At 44.8% G+C, this 20,381-nt stretch overlaps 1 protein-coding gene across 1 annotated transcript; it reads left to right on the top strand.

The window, feature by feature from the left end:
- Window positions 1-1,213: 1,213 nt before the first annotated feature.
- On the top strand, window positions 1,214-19,683 carry Slc16a14 (solute carrier family 16 member 14). The gene is made up of 4 exons (XM_035441082.1): window positions 1,214-1,472; window positions 7,831-7,974; window positions 13,795-14,769; window positions 19,532-19,683. The coding sequence occupies exons 1-4, from the start codon at window positions 1,214-1,216 to the stop codon at window positions 19,681-19,683; spliced, it is 1,530 nt and encodes a 509-aa protein (XP_035296973.1).
- The last annotated feature ends 698 nt before the right edge of the window (window positions 19,684-20,381 follow it).

Genomic DNA, 20,381 nt, shown 5'->3' with positions numbered 1-20,381 from the left:
AAAAATATGTATTGTGTATGTATGTATATATGTATGTGTGCATGTGTCTGAATGTCTGTGTACCATGTCTGCAGTACCTGCAGGGGCCAGAGGAAGGTACTGGATGCCCTGGAACTGGAGTTACAGGCAGTTATGAGCCTCATGATATGCGTGCTGGGAACCGAACCTATGGCCTCATGGAAGAAGAGCAAGTCCTCTTAAGCACTGAGCCGTCTGTCCAGTCCCTGGTTTTCCATCTTCTATTTGGTTTTTATGGTACTGGAAGGCAAACCCAGGACTTCACTCACTCTGGGTCAGTGCACTTCCACTCAGCCACAACCCTCTGTTCTGACATAAATCAAAGTTGATTTCAATTTCAAAGAAAATAGTCAAAGTGAGCGAACCATTGTTTTATATATATTGACTGAAAATGTCACTCTCCAGACCAGCCTTTCACCTCACAGCCTTGCTCTCCTTTTCATTATTTCTTTTTTTTTTTTTTTTTTTTTTTTTTTTTTTTTTTTTTGGTTTTTTGAGACAGGGTTTCTCTGTGTAGCTTTGGAGCCTATCCTGGCACTCATCTGGAGACCAGGCTGGCCTCGAACTCACAGAGATCCGCCTGCCTCTGCCTCCTAAATCCTGGGATTAAAGGGGTGCTCCACCACGCCTACATTCCTTTTCACTGTTTTAAACTTAAACAGAAATAAAATCTCCAGGCAGACAGGTAGGGTGCTGTGCAGTCAATAACAAAAGTGCTGCTCTGTTCACCTCAAGTTCATAGGCTGTAGCCCAGATCATTCTGAGGCAGGCTCCCATTGCTCAGCCTCTTAAGAGCTTACTCTCCAAGTAACATGGGACTTGGGGCCACTTGTGAGGTCAAACTAGGAGTTCTCTGAAATAGCTGCCATGTAAGTTTGCAGTAAAGATAAGTATAGGAGCTGTGGGGATGGTTTCCTGAGACCTGCCTCTGCCTCCAGAATGCTGGGACTAAAGGCATGTGCCACCAATGCCTGGCTCTGTGTGGTGATTTTAAAGACAGACTTCAAAGTGATCTGTAAATATGTAAAATGTGTCCCCAGACCCACCAGTGACAAACACTTATCTGAGCATCATTTGACCCTGAAGCCGCTTTGATCTCAGTGGGAGGTGGAGCTGTCCCAATACGAGGAAGGTATTTTCTGTGTCCATGTGTGATGAAATTATTTCCTTCGTGTGTTTCAGGAAACCTTAGAAAATGTATACAAGTCATGAAGATATCGGGTATGTCCTTGACGATGACCCCAAGGCTAAGAAGCCCCTGAAGCCCCACCCGGACATTGACGGCGGGTGGGCCTGGGTCATGGTCCTTTCGTCCTTCTTTGTGCACATGCTCATCATGGGCTCACAGATGGCCTTGGGAGTCCTCAATGTGGAGTGGCTTGAAGAGTTCCAGCAGAGCCGTGGCCTCACCGCCTGGGTCAGCTCCCTGAGCATGGGCATCACCTTGATCGTGGGTACGTTCACTGCCACCTGTTCTAAGAGGGGGTAGCTATAAAATGACAAGTCCTTGTTGAGAGTAAGTCATCACAGTCCTGAAACATTAGGGGTCAGATGCCAGTGACATCACCAACTTTTAAAGTCAAAGTAAAATATTCAGAACACAAAATTTACCATCTCTCTCTGTCTCTCTCTGTCTCTCTCTGTCTGTCTCTCTCTGTCTCTGTCTCTGTCTCTGTCTCTCTCTCTCTCTCTCTGTGAGTGTGTGTGTGTGTGTGTGTGTGTGTGTGTGTCCATGGCACTTATGTAGATCAGAGGACAACTTGCAGAAGTTGATTCTCTCCTTCCACCATTCAATCCTGGGGATGAAGCTCAGGTTTCCAGACTAGCCAGCCATCTCACTGACCGAAACACTGATTTTGTAATTATCGATTCATTTTCATCACTTTTGCTTGTTTAACCCTTCTGTTGGAAATGGCCTTAGCTCCGTGGTTCCTTAGAGTTTGCAACATTTCAGTTGTTTTGAGACAGGGTTTCACGTAGCTCGGGCTGGCCTTAAACTCAGTACATAGTGGAGGAGGACCTGAACTTCAGATCCCCTGGTTCACATTCCAGATGCTGGGATTACAGGCATGGTCCACCTCACCCAGTTTATTTAGCATTTGTGAATGTTTTGGAGGGCACTGCTGGGATTCAGGTCCAGGGCCTCAGACATGCTAAACACGCAGTCTACCACTGCACGGCATCTGTTGCTCCTCAATGAATAGTTTTAAAAGATTAACCAAGGTTGGCTACTTTTCTATTATTAAAAAAAAAAAAAAAAAAAAAAACTCATGGAAGAAAGTTTATTTTGGCGTATGGTTCCAGAGGATTAAGAGCCAACCATGGTGGCTTGGGGCGGCAGGACACAGTGGGTAAGGGGGCCGGAACAGGAAGCTGAGAGATCATGTTTCTGTGTGCGTGCCAGAAGCAAGGAGGGCAAACTGGAAGTGGGGTGAGGCTATAAACCCTCAAAGCCCGCCCCCAGTGACATACTTCCTCCAGCCAGGCTCCACCTCTTAAAGGTTCCATAACCTCCCTAATAGTACCTACCACCAGCCCAGGGTGAAGTGTACAAATATGTGAGTCTAAGGGGAAAATGTCCCATTCAAATCACCACAGAGGAGGATTAGGAGTTCAAAGCCAGCCTCAGCTACATAGTGAGTTCCAGAACAGCCTGCATACATGAGACCCAAGAGCACAAATATGTATGTGAAATGATTGTTGATAGCCAAGCAGTGGTGGTACAGGCCTTTAATACTAGCACTAGGGAGGCGGAGGCATGGAGATGTTCAAGGCATGTGAGTTCAAGGCCAGCCTGGTCTAAAAAGAGAGTTCCAGGACAGTCAGGACTGTTAAACAGAGAAACCCTATCTCAAAAAACAAAAACAAACAAAAAATTTTACAAATGTCTATGACATTATTGACTCCTTCATTTCTTCATTGGTCTTAAGACTAAGGCAGGGGTCTGGAGAGATGGCTGGGTGTGGAGAAATTAGAGGTTAGAACACTTGCTCTATCAGTTCCCAGAACCTTTGTGGTGGCTCACAACCATCTGTTCCCAAGCAAGAGTCATAATGAAATCACTGGATCTGGGTTTTACTGTTCTTTTGTCCCAAGAGTGTGGAGTAAGTGTTCTTTATTATTGGCCATGTGTGCATGCCTCTCTCTCTCTCTCTCTCTCTCTCTCTCTCTCTCTCTCTGTGTGTGTGTGTGTGTGTGTGTGTGTGTGTGTGTGTGTGTGTGCCCGCGCGCGCGTGTGTATTGTGGAAGTCAGTTCTTTTTATTTTTCTGGAATGGCAGTTGGCTCTTTGCAATGCCTGCTGGCCATTCACAAACAATTCTAAGAAACAAAACTAAGCCAGAAAGTTTGGAGTGGAGTTCCCGCCCCATACCTTTAATGTCTGTATTTCCTAACTACAGAGGATTTACAGCATTTCCAGTCTGACTTTGCTCATTACAAACCGTTAATGACTGAAGGAATCCTCAGCAAGCAGCAGTCACTTAACTGGAAATCCATACAGTTATCAACTAAAGGCCATCGGCTGTTATCAACTTAATGCTCTTGTCTGTACAGCAGCTAATACCTTCCCTCTGGCTTGTAAAATCACTCTGACTCCTGGCTTCCCTTTCTTTTTGTTTCCCAAATGTCTTAGGATATTTCATAAGCATGCATATCAGGAAAGCTCTCCTCTGGAGCCTTCCTGTTATGTGGGAAGCATCGTACTGTGGCCTACCGGTCTTTCATCTATCAAAGGGCCGTCAGCAGCAAAACTAGAAGTCACACATGTTCCATTATGGGTCACTTGGTCACCCAGCTGTGGCATGGTCGAGTGAATATGAATGTACAACAATTTTGTGGGGCTGGAGAGACGGCTCAGTGGTTAAGAGTACTGGCTGGAGCTGGGCGTTGGTGGTGCACGCCTTTAGTCCCAGATCTCGGGAGGCAGAGGCAGGTGGATCTCTGAGTTCGAGACCAGCCTGGTTTAAAAGAGCTAGTTCCAGGACAGCCTCCAAAGCCACAGAGAAACCCTGTCTCGAACCCCGCCCCCCAAAAAAGAGTACTGGCTGCTCTTCCAGAGGACCTGTCATTGAATTATTTTTAATGTATATAAAGAAATATCTTCAAACCTAAGGTATCTCAATTTCAGTTACTGCCAGAAATTCATCCAGATGTTCATAACAATGGGTTGATTTTATGTTATTTATATAATATACATTTAATATGTAGCATTGCTATATAAAACTATATTTAGTATGTAATAAGTGTAAGACATTAGCCCAATTGTTGTCATTAATGTCAGAACTCATTAAATTTTTTACATTCACATTTCAAGTTATGCACCAGACAAGGAGCTGGAGAGGTGGCTGGGTGGTTACACACATTTGCTGCTCTTGCAGAGGAGCTGGGTTCAGTTCCCAGCACCCATCTAAGGTGGCTCACAACTGCCAGTAGCTGCAGCTCCAGGAATATCTGACACCTCTGGCCTCCACAGGCACCTGCATGCACATGCACAAACCCATAATATACAGACATACACATAATTAAAAACAAAATAATAAAACTGGAGTGATGTCTGTGGCTAAAAGCACTGGCTGCTCTTCAGAGGACCTGGGTTTCATTTCCAGCACCCACAAGTACCTCATAATCTAAAACTCCAGTTCCAGGGGATCTGACACCCTCTGCTGGACCCTGCAGGCAGCAGGCGTGCACATACATACATGCAGGCAAAACACTCATACACATAAAATAAATAAATGCATTTTAAAATAAATATTGCTGGATGTTATAGTACACACCTTTAATCCTAGCACTTGGGAGGCAGAGGCAGGTGGATCTCTGTGAGTTTCAGGCCATCTTCGTCTACATAGCAAGCTCCAGGCCAGCCGGGGCTACATAGTGAATTAATAAATAAGCAAAAATAAAATAAATCTTTAAACACATACACACACAGCAGACAAGGCTGGGTTATAGCTGAGTGGTAGAGCACCTGCCCAGTGAGGTGATACTCACTCTTCATTATCAACTTGGCAGAGCTGAAGTCACTAGGAGACAAACCTCTGTACAGTTTCTGGGTTGATTTGACCCAAGAGGTAAGACCCACCCTAGCCGTGGGTCTGGAGGAAGCTGGCTGAGCACCAGTGTTGGTCTTTCTCTGCTTCCTGATGACAGACACAATGTGGCCAGGCACTGTGCTGTCCTTGATAAAGGAACCCCTTTAACCCAGGCCCAAACAAACCTCCCCATAAGCTGTTTTTATCAGGATTGGTCACAGCCAGAGAAAAGTAACTAATGCACCCGGCACGTGGGAGGCACTAGTCCTTCTCCTGCACAGAAGAAAGAGACCTCCCAAGGAAATGTTATTTTAGTTTGGGCTAAGCAGGGAAACTCCTGAGAGCTCAATTATTTTATTTATTTTTCTGTGTGACTGTGGGCAAAAGTGTGCCTCAGCCCGTGTGTAAAGGTCAGAGGACAACTTTCAGAAACCTGCTCTTTTCCCTGCTCTCCCCACTATAATTTCTAGGAATTGAACTCAGGTCATCAGGCTGGCACAGCTGGCTGTTTTTACCCACTGAACCACCTCTCAGACCCTAAATTAGTTTTTAAGTGGATCAGCCCCACTCAAGTGTAGCACTCAGTAACCACATAAAGTGATGACATCCATCCTAGGTCTCTACATCCCCGGGGGGCTGGAGGGTGCAGTTCCACTGTAGCACACCTACCCAGCATGCATGGAGTCCTGGGGTGCAGGTTCATCCCTCAGCACCTAATAAACCAAGCATGGTGGCAGATGCCTGTCGTCCCAGAATTTGGGAGGTGGAAGCAGGCGGATCAGAAGTTCAAGGTCACCTTTGGTTATATAGGCAATTCGAGGCCAGCTTGGACTGCATAAAGCAAAAATATCACGGCCTAATGGTCTCAGAGGAGAACTGGGGGAGAAAGCAGAGCCCGAGTGTGTTGAAGACAACAGGCCCTTTTAAGTTCTGTTTGCGTTGGGTGCTCTGTGATCAGCTGTAGGTCAGCATTTTCCAGCATTTCCTTTAGAACTGGAGTCAAGCTGGACAGTGGTGGTGCATGCCTTTAAATGCCAACACTCAGGAGGCAGAGGTAGATCTCTGAGTTCGAGGCCAGGCTGCTCTACAGAGTGAGTTCCAGGGCAGCTGGGGCTACACAAAGAAACCCTCCAAAACAAAACAAAAACCGGAGTGAAGATCTCTGATGTGGGTCAAGGAAATGGTTCAGTGTGTACTTGCTACCAAGCTTAACTCCCAAACCCATATGGTAGAAGGAGAGAATTGACTCCAATTAGTTATCCTCTAACCTCCACCAGACAGACAGACAGACAGACAGACAGACAGACAGACAGACACACACACACACACACACACACACACACACACACACACACACACACACGGTGCATAAACAAATGTTTATGTGAAATTTAGCCTCATCTGCATAAGGAATCGAGAAGACCAGGAAGACAATAGGCAAGGGTAGAAATTACTACCAACCTGAGAGGGTGTGGCCAAGCCGGAGTGCCAGCTATCACACATGGCCCCAGTCAGTTGTAGATAGGTAGGAAACTAGTCCTCATTGCTACTGAGTTTGTGTGTGTGTGTGTGAGTGTGTGTGTGTGTGTGTGTGTGTGTGTGTGTGTGTGTGTGTGTGTGTGTGTGATTTCTCTCATTTTCAAGTGTTTGCTTATTCCACATGTTTTCAAACTTTGTGTAAAGTAGAGGAAATGCATGCCAGGTGGGATCCTGTTAGAACACTGGCTGAAGGCTTGTTTTGTAGGCAGAATGAGACTGACTGCATGTTCCAGTCTAGAACCATCTGTTCTCTGATGAGATTATTATATCCATCTGCAAGGTTTGTATACTTTTAAGATTGTTGGGGGCACAAAGGTCCTTGTGCCCACAGATCTTGAAGGAAACCAGAATATTCATCACTCAGGGGTGTCTCCTCAGTGGACAATAAACACTGTGTTACCTCTCCTCAGTAAAATACCTGCATTCCATGCGGAAAGCTGGAGTGGATGTTGTTAATGACCTGGTGACCTTTGCAAACCATAGAGGCAGACCTCATCCAACCCCCAGAGTGATTATCCAGACTCTCCCTCCCTAGACCTTTATCTTTAGCTCCCAATCAATAGAACCCATCCTTAGGGGAGATGTCACATGTCCTTTATGGCCTGCTGACCTCTGTGCTGTCTTCATCAGAGACCTCACCGGACCCCGGGCCTTTTAGCTGTAGAACCCACCTTCTACATATGGTCACATGGACTTTGTAAAGGAGATTCTCTGTAGGCAACCCTTAAGCATTATTGTGCAGATGGAATTGGAATGATTGTAGCCTGGAAAACCATTTTCCAAATTCTATTGTATTTAAATATGCTTACAATTAACTGCCTGGCATCAGACTTCCCGAAGTTTGATCCAGGTTGACCTTCAAGTCAATACAAACTGGCTTTTCATTCTTAACCTCTTTTCAGATTTCTGCCGGTCTCTGTCACCTGCAGAGACCCCATCATAAGATGTTTTGGTTTTGCCTATGTTATTAAAATTTATATTTATTTGTTTATTGGAGGGTGCATGAGTGGAAGTCAACAACCTGTGGGAGTCTGAGATCTTTCTATCAAGTGGGTTCCGGGGGCTCAAACTCAGGTTGGCAGCTTTGGCCGCAAGCCCCTTTCCTGCCAAGCCGTCTAGCTAGCCCAGGTTTGGTCTTCTTTAAACAACCCTAGTGATGATTTATTAACTTTTGGGGGGGTGGGGGGACACTAAGACAACAAGGGGCCTCTAGTAAGTGTCTTTCCTACTGCTCTGTGGCAGGACCTTTCATCGGCTTGTTCATTAACACCTGCGGGTGCCGCCAGACAGCAATCATTGGAGGGCTGGTGAACTCCCTCGGCTGGGTGTTGAGCGCCTATGCACCCAACGTGCAGACCCTCTTTATTACGTTTGGAGTGGCAGCTGGTAGGTACGGTTTACAATTTGTGATTTCAGTGTGTTGTGCATTTCAATGATGAATTTAACTGTGGAGAGATATTCTGTTGACGGTCTAGAGAGACAGCTCAACAACTAAGAGCACTTGTTCTTGCAGAGGACACAGGTTCCATTTCCAGCACCCACATGGCAGCTCAGGGTCATCTGTAACCCCAGTTCCAGAGGTTTTGATACCCTCTTCTAACCGCTATGGGTAACACACACACACACACACTCTCTCTCTCTCTCTCTCTCTCTCTCTCTCTCTCTCTCTCTCTCTCTCTCTCTCTCTCCACTAATGTTACAGGCTAGCCATATCCAGCATTTTATTCTAATGTTGTGGATTCAAACTGGGATGCTTGTGTTTGCATAGCAAGCCTTCTTATCCATGGACCCAAGAAACACTTTAATAGATGCTAAGTGTCCCTTACTTGTGGGAAACTCAGTAACAACTGTATTTGATTTCCCAAATAGAACAAAATTCAAACTTTAAGCCAGCTGCTACCTGCTAGGGTTTCTCCTTTGAAGAATGGGGAAGGAGGGATAATGACACAAAGTGAGTGAACAAAAATGCTAAGGAAATGAAGACATCCTCTCATTAACAAATATAGGACCAAATGTGAACAATGGAATAGCCATTTATTTACCTTTTTCTCCATTCACATGAATGAATTGACACAAACCACAGGCAGGTCGAGATTCTCAGAAGCCAATCTAGCACACAGGCAGGGGACAGATTAAAACTGAACACCATGCAGAGTGATTTGCATTCTACAAAATGTATTCCCAACCATAATTCCCTTTACCCACAGGTTGTGGGGTTCACACAGTGAGTAGTCATTTCCTCTGACTCTGTGTTCTGCTGAAGCTGGTCCCAACCTGACTCTGTGGGAACAGAGCTCTGATCCTCCTCAAAAACCGAATCAGAGTTGAAAACTATTTTGATCAGGAAAGCTGGATGTAGTGGCACCTTCATTCACAGCATTTGAGAGGCAGAGGCAGGGGCATTGCCAGAAGTTCAGCCAGGCTATATAGTGAGACTCTTTCTCAGAAAATGAAAAGAAAACTTCCAGTGCTCCAGAGACAAAGGCAGAAGGATCTCTATTAGTTCAAAGCCCTGGTCCACAGAATGGTTCCAGGCCAGCCAGGGTTACACAGTGAGACCCTGACTCAAAAAAACAAAAACAAAATCACAAACAAACAAACAAAAAGATCCAAATGTGTGGTGGTATAGCTATAATTCTAGCTCTAAGGAGGTGGAGACAGAAAGATCCAGAATGCAAGGCCATCCTCAGCTACTTAGACAGTGCGGTCAAGGCCACCCTGGGCTACACAAAACCTTGCCTGAAAAAACAAAGCAATGAAAAAGTTATTTTGGTTGGGATTTGGTGGTGCACAGCATGTCTGTAGTCCTAACACTTGGGAGCTTGAGGCAATGCGATGGAAAGTTTAAAATTAGTTGGGACTATGTATTAAGAAAACAATGTGAAAACAAAAGGTTAATAGAAATTTATGGCTATTTCCTTATTTCTGTTATGAGATGGGTCCTTATGTATCTCCAGCCTGGCCTTGAATTTGCTGTGTAAAGAGAAGGACTTTGAACTTTTAATCTGCTCCCCATCCCCGCCTCCACCTCCTGAGAGTTGGGATTGCAGCACTGTGCCACCAGGCTTAGCTTATTGTTTCACTCCTGCTGGGCAAGAACACTTACCACTGAGCTGCACCCATCTGTGTCCACATGAATATAACCACTCAATATTCATGTGACATTAGGCACAATAGACTTATCACTGAAGTTCCTTACACCTCAGTTTCCTTATGTGCAAATTGGGGGGCAAATTAAGAGTACCAGACTAGCATGTTGAAATGATTGAAGTGATTCACATAAAATGCTTAGCATGATGGTACATACTAACGTGCCTGGTAAATGTTAGCTGACACAAAAATTATGTGTAGCATAAATATGACATAAACTCAAGTGTCTCCCTTACAACAAGAGGAATGGGACACTAAAACCTGCTGTCAATGTGCTGGTGAGATGGCACACAGGTAGAGGTACCTGCCTGTGACAGGAATGAGCCTGGACAGCCTGAGTGGCTCTTAGATCCCCAGATGCAAGGAAAAACCAACCTCCTAAAACATTGGTTCTGTTTTCCTAATGCTTCTGTTTTCCTCGTGTTGTGGTGACCCACCAACCATAAAACTATTTTGTTGCTAACTGTAATTTTGCTACTGTTATGAATTGAACGTAAATATTTTATATGCAGGATATCTGACCCCCGTGTGAAAGGGCCATTTGGGCCCCAAGAAGGTCGTGACCCACACGTTGAGAATCATTGTCCTAAATGTTATCTTTTGATCTCCACATGCCTGTTATAGTATGTGTGTGTCTGCACTCACACACTCATCATCATCATCATATTATTATTATTATTATTATTATTATTATTATTATTTTAAGAAGAGATTAGAAACTTTTTTGTTTTGTTTTGTTTTGTTTGTTGAGACAGGGTTTCTCTATGTAACATACCTGGCTGTCCTGGAACTCACTCTGTAGACCAGGCTGGCCTGCATCTGTTTCCCGAGTGCTGAGATTAAAGGCATGTACCAACATCCCCTGACTAGGATCAGAATTTCAAGACCATTCTTAACTACAAATTCCAGGCCAGCCTGGGCTACATGAGACCCTGTTTAAAATGAGTAACCTTATTTTGTGTTATCATCAAAATCCAAAGTATGAAAGCATCACAGAATAAATCACCTAGCGTCTTAAACAAATTCATCAAAGTAAACTGCAGGAGGTATTGGGGTGGGGTGGGAAAAGACTTAAAATAGGCATCAACAAACAGCAATGTGTAAAAGCCTTGTTGGATTGTGGTTTAAACATACAAGTTTGGGGGTTGTTTGTTTTTTTAAAAGAATAGTCATTTATGGAACACCTAGAAATTTGAGCACCTTCTGGATATTTAGCAGTATCAAAGGATTATTTTTTCCTATGAGAAAATGATATGAGAACTATGCCATTTAAGTGATTCCTACATTTGGAGATTTATACTAAAATATGCACACAAGAGATAATATATTCTTGATTTGCTTCAAAATAATATGTGGTATTTACAAAACTGGCTGTGAGTTGAGATTTGTTGACGTTAAGTGATGGCACGAAGAGTCATTAAATCATTCTGTTTTTTAAAGCTTCCCTGGGTTTGATTTAAACTGTTCCACTAGAAGCTGGAAAGATGACTTAGCAGTTTAAGAGTGCTGGCTACTCTTCGAAAGGACTGGAGTTCAGTTCCCAGCACTTACACTGGGCAGCTTACAACCTCTGGGGACCCAATGCCCTCTTCAGGCCTCCAAGGGCACCTGCACACTTACACAGGAGCACGCACGCACGCACGCACGCACGCACACACACACACACACACACACACACACACACACACACACACCCTAGATTTTGAGTTTTGTTTTGTTTTTTGTTTTTTATTTTTGATACAGGATCTCATGTAGCCCAGGCTAGCCTCAAATTCTGTGTCTAGGTGAGGATGACCTTGATACTCCCGCTTTGCCTCTGAACTCTGGGATTAGTGTTGTGTGTCACAATACCTGGTTTATGTGGTGATGAGGTCAAACCCAAGGTCTAGTGCATACTGGACAAGCACTTTTTCCAAGTATGATATCGGTATGCTTACTCTCAGGCACATCCCCTGTGGTTCATCCACTCAGGACTTTTTTTTTTTACTAGCCATAGACACACTCATTGAGGAGACTTTTTTAAAAATATACTTTACCTAGTTGTTTTTGTTTTTGCTTTTTTGTTGTTGTTGTTGTTGTTGTTGTTGTTGTGAGGGGGTGGTTTTTCCAGACAGGGTTTCTCCGTAGCTTTGGGGCCTGTCCTGGAATTGGCTCTGTAGACCAGGCTGACCTTAAACTCACAAAGATCCACCATTCTCTGCTAGGATTAGTGCTAGGATTAAATCCCAAGTGCTAGGATTAAAGGTGTGTGGCACCCATAGACAAAAATATACTTTATTTTTAGAAATGCAAAATTAATCTTTTTTTTTTTTAAGATTTGTCTTGGGCAAGTGAGATGGCTTAACAGGCTAAGGTGCCTACCACCAAGCCTGATGCCTGAGTCCCCGTCCCTTGGAACCACGTGATAGGAGAGAACTAACCAACTACCATAGGACCAGAGAAGAATACAACCAGATGAGGGAGGGGGTAATAAGGTAGGGGAGAAAGGTTTCCTCTTCCAGCAGTGTGGTCCAGGAGGCATTGCTGATGTCAGATGGGCTGGGAGCGGAGGGCATGAATGCAGTCTGTCTGTTGATAACATTCTGTAGCTTCTGAAGGGGCAAGATCTCAAAAGTCCACACTAGTCACAGAAATTGACTCCAAGTTTCTCCTTTCTTGAAGGATCAAGCTAGGGTTTTAGATAAACAGTCATCTAGATATTATATCATTTCTGTATTTTTTTTTTTTTTTTTTGGTTTTTTGAGACAGGGTTTCTCTGTGTAGCTTTGGAGCCTATCCTGGCACTTGCTCTGGAGACCAGGCTGGCCTCAAACTCACAGAGATCCGCCTGCCTCTTCCTCGGGAGTGCTGGGGTTAAAGGCGTGCGCCACCAATGCCCGGCTCCTCATAGCTTCTTTACACAGTCATTATTATTCCTTCATAGAATGGACAAGTACAATGGTGTAAGGAGATGGAGGTGTTAACAGTTTGAATCTGAATGTCCCTGAAGGATGTGTAGTGAAGACAGGCGGTTGAGAGGTGGTAACATCTTTACAGAATGGGATCCAGTGAAAGGAATAGGTAATTGGGAATATGCTTGCTGTTGTTATTTTGTTTAAATTAGAGGTCTCAAGATGGAGATGGAACATGAACGATGGAGGGTACATTAAACATAAGGTTTATTACAGGGCAGGAGAGCAAGAGAGGAGAGAGAGAAATGGAAAAACAGAGCAGGGCAGAGAGTAAGAGAGAATTAGTGGTCGACTGCCAGAGAGAGAGAGAGAGAGAGAGAGAATGTGGGCTCAGGCTTAAAAGGGGGGAGCTGGCGCATACACAGAGTCCCTATGCAGCTCCGAACTGTGTAATGAGTGACTTGACACGTCAATGTGAGCGACTCACCCTTTGTCAGGGGCGGGGTCTGTCTCTTAAAGGTGAGCATTAATGCCTGGACCTTTCACTTGCCCCCACCACCTTTAAACAGAGTCTTGTGCATCCCATATTGGCTTCAGACTCACTGTATAGCTGAGAATGACCTTGGCGTCCTGACCCTCCTCCCTCCTTCCTAGGGGTTAGGATTATAGACATGTGTCTCTGTAACCACTGTTATGTGGTGCTGGGAATTCATGCATGCTAGTGCAAGCACTCTACCAACCACTAGATCCCTAGTCTTCTCTTCTTTTTCTTGACTTCCCAGCAGCCGTGAGCTTTGCTCTGCCATGACTCTCTGCCGGGACATGCCCCAAAGCATCAGTAATTGAGTTCTCTAAAATCACTAACCAAAATAAACCTTTCTCCAGGCATTGGTGGCTCATGCCTTTAATCCCAGCACTCGGGAGGCAGAGGCAAATGGATCTCTGTGAGTTCAAGGCCAGCCTGGTCTATAGAGCGAGTTCCAGGACAACCTCCAAAGCAATACAGAGAAACCCTGTCTCAAAATAAAGTAAACCTTTCTTCTTTTTAAGTTGATTACCTCAGGTGTTTTTGCTACAGTCTGGAAATCTGCCTGACACAGCTGGTGATCTTTATGTAGTATGAATGCTGACCTTGCCTGGTGTTTTTTTTCCATCTCACCTGCAGGCCTCGGCAGTGGGATGGCCTACCTGCCTGCGGTGGTCATGGTGGGAAGGTACTTTCAGAAGAGGCGAGCCCTGGCCCAGGGCCTCAGTACCACGGGGACAGGATTTGGGACATTCCTGATGACCCTTTTGCTGAAGTACCTGTGTGCAGAGTATGGCTGGCGGAAAGCCATGTTCATCCAAGGTGCCGTGTCCTTGAACCTGTGTGTTTGTGGGGCACTCATGAGGCCCCTCTCTCCTGGGAAAGTAGAAAACTGCCCAAGAGAGGAGAAGCCCTGCGCCCTCCCAGCTTATTCCACTGAATCTGTGAAGTCAGGACCACTGGGCCTGACTGAAGAACAGGACAGGCAGCCTGGGAACGAGGAGACTGTCTGTGACCTCCAAGCACAGGAGTGTCAAGGCCAAACCCATCCCAGGAAGAACATGTGTGCTTTCCGAGTCCTGAAGACTGTGAGCCAGCTCACTGTTCGAGTACGGAAGGGCTTTGGGGACTGGTACTCGGGCTATTTTGGAACAGCCTCGCTCTTCACCAACCGCATGTTCGTAGCCTTTATTTTCTGGGCTCTGTTTGCATACAGCAGCTTCGTCATCCCTTTCATCCACCTGCCAGAAATTGTTAGTTTGTATGGCCTGTCAGAGCAAAACGACATGTTCCCTCTGACCTCAATTATAGCAATACTTCACATCTTTGGGAAGGTGATCCTGGGGGCGGTGGCTGACCTCCCCTGCATCAGTGTCTGGAACGTCTTCCTCATCGCTAACTTCACCCTCGTCTTCAGCATCTTCCTTCTGCCACTGATGCACACCTATGCGAGCCTGGCTGTCATTTGTGCCCTGATTGGATTTTCCAGCGGGTATTTCTCCCTCATGCCCGTGGTGACGGAGGACCTGGTTGGCACTGAGCACTTAGCCAATGCCTATGGCATCATCATCTGTGCCAATGGCATCTCAGCTTTACTGGGACCACCATTTGCAGGTGAGTGCCCCCAAGGTACCCAGAGTTTAGAGTGCACAGAGGGTAGGATGTGTCCCTACCCTTACAAAGTCCAGTGTCAGAGCTGGGCATGGTGGCACATGCTTGTGATGTCAGCAATTGGAAAATCTAGGTAGAAAGAGCACTAGCTAGTTAGAGGTGTTGTGCCCAAATTCTGAACCCCAAAATCACCAAGAGGCCCATTTCGATACAAAAGCAAAGAGTCTTTTATTGTAGTTGTTTAACAAGCTAACCCCATTAGCTTTTCATCCATCCACTGAGGCAGATTGCTGGAGAAAGACCCACAGAAAGGGATCTTACAGGGTAGCATAAGGGGAGTGTCTAGGGGTATGCAACAGTCTCAGGACTGTTGTGCTTCCAGGCTTGGACAACCTGTCCTGTGTTGGTTAACTGGTTGTTATGGCCAATAGGCCCTCCCAGGGCTGTTGCTATGCTCTGCACGTCACTGTTGTGCACTTGTCTGTAAAGCACACCCAGAACTGTAAAGCACAGCCCCACCAGCCAACTTCTGATTGGCTCCTTGCTCCGAGGAGGGCATCTGACCTCCTAGTGACCAAGACAGGAAGGGCAAGGTCAGGCAAGCACATGTTAGCCTATCGTGGCTGCTAAGACTGGGGGCTGGTCCCTTCAGAGGTCAGCCTAAGCTGTCTCAAATAAATAAATAAATAAATAAATAAATAAATAAATAAATAAAGGAAATTGTAAAAAGGCAAAACAAAAAAGCCAGATGTGGTAGTACACACCTATAATCACAGTATGAGGGTACTGAGGCAGGAGGATTGTGACAAATTCCAGGACAACTTCAGCTACTTGATCAGACACTATCACAAGAAACCAATACCAGGGGCCTGTGACTCAGCAGGCTAAAGGCGCTTGCCACCAAGCCTGATGAGCTGGGTCCAATCCCCAGAACCCATGTGGTGGGAGCAAAGAATGGAATCCTGTAAATTGTCCTCTGACCTCCGTGTTTATACTGTGGCATGGACCTATACACATACAAACATACACACACATTAAATAAAAGAGAAGAAGCCAAACACAGTGCTGGGATGTGTCTTGGATGGTAGAGTGTCTGCCTAGCATGCAGGATGCCCAGAGTTCTCTACCCAGAGCATCATACTCTGGGTGTGGTGGTCCATGCCTGAAGTCCTAGCACTTGAGAGGCAGTGACAAAGATCTAGAGTCAAAGGTGATCCTTGGCCACGTGAGACCCTATCTCAAAAACCACCAAAGGGCATCCATGCTTGGGTCTAGCTTGTGTTTGTTGCCTGTCACTGCTCAAATAAGCTGTCATAACCATTATCTTACTGTTCAGGTGGTCAAAAGTCTAGTAGAGAAAATGTGTCCCACTGGCTGGGCACCATGGTGGCACACAACCTTAATCCCAGCACTTGGGAGGCAGGGGCAGGGGGACTTCTGAGTTCCAGGACAACCAGGGCTACATAGAGAAACTCTGTCTTTGAAGAAAGAAGGAGGGGGGGGAGAGAGAGAGAAAGGAGGGAGGGAGGGAGGGAGGGAGAGAGAGAAAGGAAGGAAGGCAGGCAGAAAGAAAGAAAGAAAGAAAGAAAGAAAGAAAGAAAGAAAGAAAGAAAGAAAGAAAGAAAGAGCCTCAAGTTCAGGGAGAAACCCTGCCTCAAAGGAACAGATGGGGGTGCACACCCAGCACTGTCTTACGAGTACTTACGAGCACTTGAGAAAACACACACACACACACACACACACACACACACACACACACACACACTAGTGCACACAGTGCATTCACATGCATACGTGCATATGCTCTCAGGCATGTTTCTGTAAGCCTGTAATCATAGCACTTGCGAGGTGGGGGCAGGAATATCAGGAGTCTAAGGCTAGCCTGGGCTACATATGACCCCACCTCAAAACAAAGCAAACATAAACACTACCACAACAGAAATAATCAAGGAAAGAAGTGTAGTGTCCCCATCCGTCAGGTTCAAAGGGCCTTTTCTCCTTGTGTTTGTTCCTTCCTCTCCTCCCACTGGTTCACACACTAATGGTGAAGGACATTCATTGGCTGCCCACATAAGCTTTAATTGACTCTCCAGGCCAAGAAACTAAAGTCATAGTGTGATGCAGGCCTGGCATTCATGCACTCTAGTAGGGTCAGGGTGCCTGGCAAGAGGATCAACTAAATAACCACACTCAATTCTTGCTAGACATCCCAAATTGGCTTGAAATCCTACTTAATGTGCAGCTGAGAAAATTACTTCCCAATTACCTTTTTTTTTTTTTTTTTTTTTTTTTTTGTCTGTAAGTGGTTTCAGGAACAAACGTTGTTTCCCATTTTTCAGAGTGATTTCCAGTCTCATTTAAAAACCTGGTTCAATTTAGTGCCACATTAGACATTCAAGTGTTTCCATTTAGGGAAAGTATGCAATTCAAGACATTACACAGACATTTTGACCATGGCATTTGACAACACCAACTTCAATCTAATTCGTTTTTATAGCATTACTGTGTATTCACTTCTCCTTAAAAGATCTCATAGTAGTAGGTGATTTTTCTAGATGTTTCTAGAATACTTTCTAACAGAATCCAGCCAATCAGATCTGGCTAGCTGAATATCTACATGCATTTTCAGTGTTGCCCAAGAGCTGAGAACAATTTAATTGATATGATAAGACACCTATCCATTTCACTGAGCAAACTCAAATGAAAAGGGAAGGCAATTGACTAGGGAATCAGTTTTAAATTGATTTTTAAATTTAAAAATTTAAATTTTAAACTTTAAATTTAAAAAAAAAAATTTCAGTGTTCTTGGGCAACACTGAAAATGCATGTAGATACTCAGCTAGCCAGATCTGAATGACTGGGAAGCAGAGGCAGGCAGATCTCTGTGAGTTCGAGACCAGCCTCATCTACAAGAGCTAGTTCCAGGGCAGCCTCCAAAGCCACAGAGAAACCCTGTCTTGGGAGAGAAAAAAAAAAAAAAACAAAACAAAACAGAGAGAGTACTTGCTGCTCTTCCAGGGGTTTAGTTCTCAGCACCCACGTCAGGTAACTCACAACCACTCCAGCTCCAGAGAACAAATGAATGACCTCTTCTGGCCTCCATGGGTATTGAACCCAAGGCCTCTTCCAATGCCACCTAAACAAGTAAGCAATCACCACTGGGCTACATCACCAGTCATTTTTTAATTCTTTTTCCTCTTGGGGACAGGGTGTCACTGGATGGCTATAGCTTGCCAGGAATGCACTACGCAGACCAGCCTGGCCTCAAACCAGCAGAGATCTAGATACCTGGCTTCTGCCTTCCAAGTGCTGGGATTAGAGGTGTGAGGCAAGCTTGGCTTATTTTCACTGAGACAGGGTCTCCTTAAATTGCCCAGGCTGACTAGGCAAGGACACTCTGTAGCCCAGGCAGACCTTGAACTCATTCTTCCAGTAGCTAGGATGACAGGCCTGTGCCCCCAGATCCTGCCCTGATCTTCTAACTTTCAGATTATAGGCAATCCCCTCACCCATTCTGTTTCGAGGTACATCCAAAGCCCTCTACAGCTACACTGTCCTTGTTTGTTCATGTCGTCATCGCTCACACACACAAGTCCCATTGACAGCAGCTGGTGTCACTGAGCAGAAGTTGGTGGGGGTTTGTTGAGATCTCGGTGTTAGTGCGGCTTTCAGACTCTGAAGCTGAATTTTTGGGTTATGTGTTTAATCTCGTTTTAGATTGCAGCTGGAAAAAGGACAGGGCATTTTACTAAGCCACATCTAAAGAATATGACCTTTATTTTTGCCTCCTTTTCGTTGTTATTTGTTTTTTGTCTTTTGTTTTGTCTTTTGAGACAGGCTCTCATTGGGTAGCTCTGGCTGTCCTGGAACTTGCTATGGCTAAACTGTCCTCAAACTCACAGAAATCACCTGCCTCTGCCACATCTCTGCTGTCTCCTATTTTTAAGTCAAATAACACACTTGATAGGGATGATGAGCTGGCTTAGAGGGTAACGTGCTCACCACATAGGTTCAACATGAGGGATGACCCGAGTTAGGTCCCTGGGACCCACATAAAGTTGAAAGGAGAGAACTCACTCACTGCACAGTGTTATTCTGTGACCTTCACATAGTACGCTAGTGACATACACCAAGTTCACACACTTACCCAAAAATAAGTAAAATAAAAACAAATAATAACAGCCGGGCATGGTAACATACGCCTTTAATTCCGGCACTTGAGAGGCAAGGCGGGTGGATTTCTGTGAGTTCTTAGCCAGCCTGAGTTCCAGGGCTACACAGTAAGACCCTGTCTCAAGAGCAAACAAAAAAAATTAAAGACTAAATAATAGTGAAACAACCCATAGTGAATTTGAGACCAGCCTTGAGTATAGTATGTGAGATCTTGTATCAAAAAAAAAAAAAAAAATCTGAATGAAGCCTGTCTCTGTGGCCCAGGGTGGCCACATGTGGGATGCTCTGGGTTCCCCAAAGAAAAGTTAATAAATTGGAGGGGCAGTGTTGAACTGTGGCTTTAATATATGCTGGGCAAGTTCTCTACCACTGAGCTACATCCCCTGCCCAAACTCAAAAAAAAAAAAAAAAAAAAAAAAAAAAAGATTCTGCCTGATCTACAAATCCAGTTCCAGAGCTAGACAGAGAAACTCTCTTGAAAAACAAACAAACAAAAAAATGAAGTAGCAATAATGCCTGGTTTATAACATTGAATTTTGTCTTAAACTGTGTTATACTGAATATATCTGTATTTTTGTTTTTGTTTTTGTAGGGTGGATCTTCGACATCACACAAAAATATGATTTTTCTTTTTATATATGCGGTCTGCTTTACATGGTAGGAATACTCTTTTTGCTCATTCAACCCTGTATTCAGATGGTAGAACAATCCAGAAGAAAGTACACAGATGGTGCACACGTTTAGTGTCATGCAGCATTTCTGGCGGGTCCTCTCCTCATGACTACCTCACCTGGTCGCTAGAGGAATGCTCTGTCTGTATGGTAACCAGTGGTGTCAACTGTAAATGTCATTGTTGTTTCATCTGTGAGCAGCATGACCTCTCCGAGGAGGTGGCAGAAGTGATTAGAACTGTGTATGTTTTAGAGATGATGGTGTTCATAGCTTATGAAATAGTTGATACAGAAGCCCTGATGAAAACTTTTAAGCCAGGCATGGTGGCAAATGCCTGTAATCCCAGTTCTAGGTGGAGGCAGGGGGATTGAAGTTTCAGAGTTAGCCTCTGCTACCTAGTGAGTTCCAGGCCAGCCTGGGCCACATGAGAACCTGTCTAAAAAAGAGAAAGAAAGAAAGAAAGAAAGAAAGAAAGAAAGAAAGAAAGAAAGAAAGAAAGAAGGAAGTCCCATCTTCTTTTCTTCCTCTTTCTCTCCCTCCCTCCCTCCCCCTCCCTCCCTCCCTTCCTCCCTCCCTCCCTCTCTTTCTCACTCCTCTTGTCATCTGATGGGACTAAGGTTTTACATACAAAAACCAGAAATAAAAGCTTTGAAACTCAACCACTTCTTTGTAAGGTAAAACTGAGAGTCTATATTTCCACAAAGGGTCCAGATAAATGGACTTTAAGCATAAGAACATGACTAAGTGTCAGAAATTCTTACAATGAGTTA

The sequence above is a fragment of the Cricetulus griseus genome, chromosome 2, assembly GCF_003668045.3.
Source record: "Cricetulus griseus strain 17A/GY chromosome 2, alternate assembly CriGri-PICRH-1.0, whole genome shotgun sequence".
In the NCBI taxonomy this organism is placed as follows: Eukaryota; Metazoa; Chordata; class Mammalia; order Rodentia; family Cricetidae; genus Cricetulus; species Cricetulus griseus.
Note: the sequence above shows the minus strand (reverse complement) of the source record. Positions and strands in the feature narration are given on the sequence as shown.